This window comes from Scylla paramamosain, chromosome 24, assembly GCF_035594125.1.
Source record: "Scylla paramamosain isolate STU-SP2022 chromosome 24, ASM3559412v1, whole genome shotgun sequence".
Lineage (NCBI taxonomy): Eukaryota > Metazoa > Arthropoda > Malacostraca > Decapoda > Portunidae > Scylla > Scylla paramamosain.
Genome location: NC_087174.1, coordinates 13,441,803 through 13,443,184, shown reverse-complemented (window position 1 = coordinate 13,443,184; position 1,382 = coordinate 13,441,803). Strand labels below are relative to the sequence as shown.

Below are 1,382 nucleotides of genomic sequence, written 5' to 3'. Positions count from 1 at the left end.
CGGTTTCATTATTAATGTCCTTATTTTCAGATAGGCGTAGGGTATAGAGTTCACCATAAGGTGAATAGGAGAACTTTCTTTCATCCTTTCCCGTGAAAATTCCATGTCAGTTTTTCCATACTGCATGGTAATTTTTCCATCAATTTATATGACAGTGCAAGCTGGAGGGAGTGGTGGGTGGGGAGGAGCCTTCTGCATTACTGTCCTGTCTCTCTGGCGTGTAGCTAGTTAGTACTACTAGTTACCAAACAGCGTCGCAAGGACCTAAAGGTTTGTTACTGTTTGGCTTTCCTTTGTATTCCTTTGTATTCGTTCTCCTCGTGGCACCAGCAGCAGCAGCAGAAGGGCCTCGTCATAGCAGCAGGAGCACCCAGGGTGCTGCAGCAGCAGGGCCTTCGCGTGGCACCAGTGCCACCTAAGGGCACGTGACCTTCCTTGCCGCCTCTTACTCAGACTGACCACCGCCACTCGCCAGACTTGCGGATTGAAACAGAAGAAAACTTGAGATGGTTTTATTTAGGAAAGGCGATTCATGGAGTTCATGGGACTGACAGAGAAGAAGAGAGAGAGAGAGGTCGTGATGTAGAAAGTAGCGCCAGCCGCTCCCTGGAAAGGTGACAGAGGTCGGCGCCGCCGGCAGTGTTGGTGTCGGCCGGGCCTCGGAAGGCGTCGCTGTCGTCAGCGCCTACTTGAGGACGTGGAAGCCAGTGTGGTCAGCCTTGTAATTGACGGTGTGCCAGGTGCCCTGGGCGTCCTCGTACGCGTACCTGCCGTGCACAGCTTTGCCCGGCTCGCCGAACTGCTCGTGACTCATTGTGTTCTTGTCCAGCTTGAGGACCACATTTTTGGCGGCGGCGGCGACCACTCCCAGGAACAGCACCACGGCCAGCAGGATGACGTTCTGTAAGACGGCACAGTTAGTAGCTGCCCACCTCGCTTCCTCCTCCTCCTCCTCCTCACCAGGCACTGTATCAGGCACCACCACCACCATCACTCACCAGGATCCTCATGTTGGTGTGACAGAAGCAGGACAACGTCTGATGCCATCGTGAGGGTCGGCTTGGCTTAAATAGCCGCACGAGCAGCGGTGTCCGCGGCTTGCCTTGGGCAGGAGTCCGCTAATCGGGACAAAAAAAAAAAATGTGCACACCACCCAGGAGGTGCAGGGCACTTGTCCTACGTGTGCTTGTCTGTGTGTGTGTGTGTGTGTGTGTGTGCAGGAAGTACAGACAGAGACACTCGTCACACAACACATACGCGACACTTTCAATTTCTCTGATATAGAAGATTTATTTCCTGGAAGGCTCATGCATGAAGTGATTTGTGAAGTTATCAGTCTAGCTATGTCTGTGTACGTATAAAGTACTAATGTACTTAAAATA

At 52.2% G+C, this 1,382-nt stretch overlaps 1 protein-coding gene across 1 annotated transcript; it reads right to left on the bottom strand.

The window, feature by feature from the left end:
* Positions 1-497: 497 nt before the first annotated feature.
* Positions 498-1,149, bottom strand: LOC135112763 (cuticle protein CP575-like). Its single transcript, XM_064027553.1, has 2 exons — positions 999-1,149; positions 498-901 (listed from the first exon to the last, which is right to left on the bottom strand). Exons 1-2 carry the CDS (start codon positions 1,008-1,010, stop codon positions 686-688), a joined length of 228 nt encoding a protein of 75 aa, XP_063883623.1. The 5' UTR covers positions 1,011-1,149; the 3' UTR covers positions 498-685.
* Positions 1,150-1,382: the final 233 nt, after the last annotated feature.